This window comes from Tupaia chinensis, unplaced genomic scaffold (genome assembly GCF_000334495.1).
Source record: "Tupaia chinensis unplaced genomic scaffold, TupChi_1.0 Scaffold143599_1, whole genome shotgun sequence".
Classification (NCBI taxonomy): domain Eukaryota; kingdom Metazoa; phylum Chordata; class Mammalia; order Scandentia; family Tupaiidae; genus Tupaia; species Tupaia belangeri.
In genome coordinates this window covers 652,856-654,627 of record NW_006203445.1, presented here as the reverse complement: position 1 = coordinate 654,627, position 1,772 = coordinate 652,856, and the positions used below count along the sequence as shown (strand labels likewise).

The 1,772-nt window shown below is 60.9% G+C and overlaps 1 protein-coding gene across 1 annotated transcript in view; it reads right to left on the bottom strand.

The window, feature by feature from the left end:
• Nucleotides 1–1,772, bottom strand: part of LOC102489877 (fatty-acid amide hydrolase 1) — a gene marked incomplete at its 5' end in the record, with an annotated part of 21,137 nt that overhangs the window by 3,695 nt on the left and 15,670 nt on the right. The window contains 3 exon segments of the mRNA XM_006164237.3: nucleotides 1–88; nucleotides 1,008–1,105; nucleotides 1,564–1,689. Of these exon segments, the coding sequence (XP_006164299.2) occupies nucleotides 1–88; nucleotides 1,008–1,105; nucleotides 1,564–1,689 (312 nt within the window).

Sequence of the window (1,772 nt, the reverse complement as noted above, 5' to 3'; positions counted from 1 at the left end):
CAGGAAGGCCAGCAGTCCTTTAAGCCACTGGGGCACCTTCAGAATTAAGATCAGGTCCCCCAAGCAGGGGTCCACGAAGTCACCTTTGCTGGGAGACGAAAGGCCTAGTCGAGGCGCCCGCATCGCAAATTCCTCAAGGTAGCCCCTTGTTCTCTACCTGATGACCCGTCCTCCCCTGCAGCCTCCCCCAGCCCCCAGGAGTTCCCAAGACTGGGCTTAGTTCTCCCTCTCCAGCAAATCCAGCTCAGGGCAACAGCCTAGGACGGCCGCTCCCCGACCACGCTTCTACTGAGGGGTCTCCCCACTGGTTCTGATGCCAGCCTAGAGGTACGAGCAGGGTGGTCCCAGCTGGCTGCTATGAAGCATGTCTCTGAGGCTGCTTAGGTGTCTGTCCTGGGGCCCCGATCCCAGGGCCCAAGTGAGAGGTAGCTCCTTCTGCTGAAGCCTGGGCAGTCCTTGGTCGCTGGGGGAGGGAACCACAGTCTACAGGGGCCCCACAGGTGCGGCAGAGGGAGTGGGTTTACATGCTGCGGTCTGGGTCAGCCAGCCTGGGCACATCACCAGGAGGCGCCATCATGGGCCTGTCCTCCCAACGTAGCCAAGAGGAGCCAGCTTCTCTAGTCTTTGGAAGTGAGCCCGGTCCAACCCACCCACTTTACAGAAAAGGAAACATCTTGCTCAAAACAAAAGACTTGGCACGATGTCCAGACCCTACTCTCTTGCTCCCACCCTGCCCTCGTCTCTGATCTTTCCGAGACAGAGAAGCAGCTCCTCCACCCACTCCACATCTCACAGGCCCACCTTGGACCAGGCGTGGGCACTCGACCCAGGCTCCCTCAGACTGGCACTGTGCCCTTGCGAGGTATGTCCAGGTTCCACGTGCCCAGGACGCTCAGGCCTTTGGGTTCAGCTGAGGTCCATTCAGGGCTCATGGCACCCAGCTGCTCTCCACAGGCCTGCCCACGTTTCCACCCCCACCACAGACCCCGAAGCCCAGCATCACTCACAAGTTCCGCAGGAAGCTGTCCCCGCCGTCACTAAACAGCGCACCTGTTGACAGGGTCTCCAGAGCATGGGGTATGTTGCTTGGCAGGAAGGGAACCAGCTGCAGGGGTGAGGGGTGTAAGGCCCCCAGACCCAGCACCCCTTGGTGCCCCAGTGGCCTGAGGATGGACTGGACCACCCTCTGCACAGCTCTCACCAGTGCCATGGGGGCGGCCTACTGCCCCTTGACTCCCTGAAAAGCACACAGCGCACGAAGTCTGGAGCCACACCCGAGTAGCCTCAGGTGAGCAGACCAAGCCCAGGGCCTCAGGAACCCCGATGGCTGTGTCCCAGTGCTACCTGGAGCCCCCACATGCAGCGTCCCCCCATCGCCCAGCACAAGGATGTGTTCTCAGGCAGTCAGCCATTCTAATACACCTGACCGGCCTCTGCAGGCTGGACCCATAGGGCCATAGTTCTCATCCCCACCCACAAAACAATCGGAGTGCCAAGATGCCAGGGAGCAAGTGGCTTTCTGGGACGGCATGAGTCCCAGGACTTGCGGTCCTGCAGCCATACCGTGTGGCCTGCAGCCTCGAGGCTCTGCTTGGTCTCCAGCAAGGCTCTCTCCATGGCCGGGGTGGGCATGGTGTAGTTGTCGGTCTCATAGTAGCCTACACGCAGGGGCTTGGAGCTTGTGTAGATCTGCAGGGGGTTCAAGCATCAGGAGAGACAGCCTCGGGTTGGGGGGTGGCCGCTGAGATCAGAGAAACCACTCAGCCCAGACA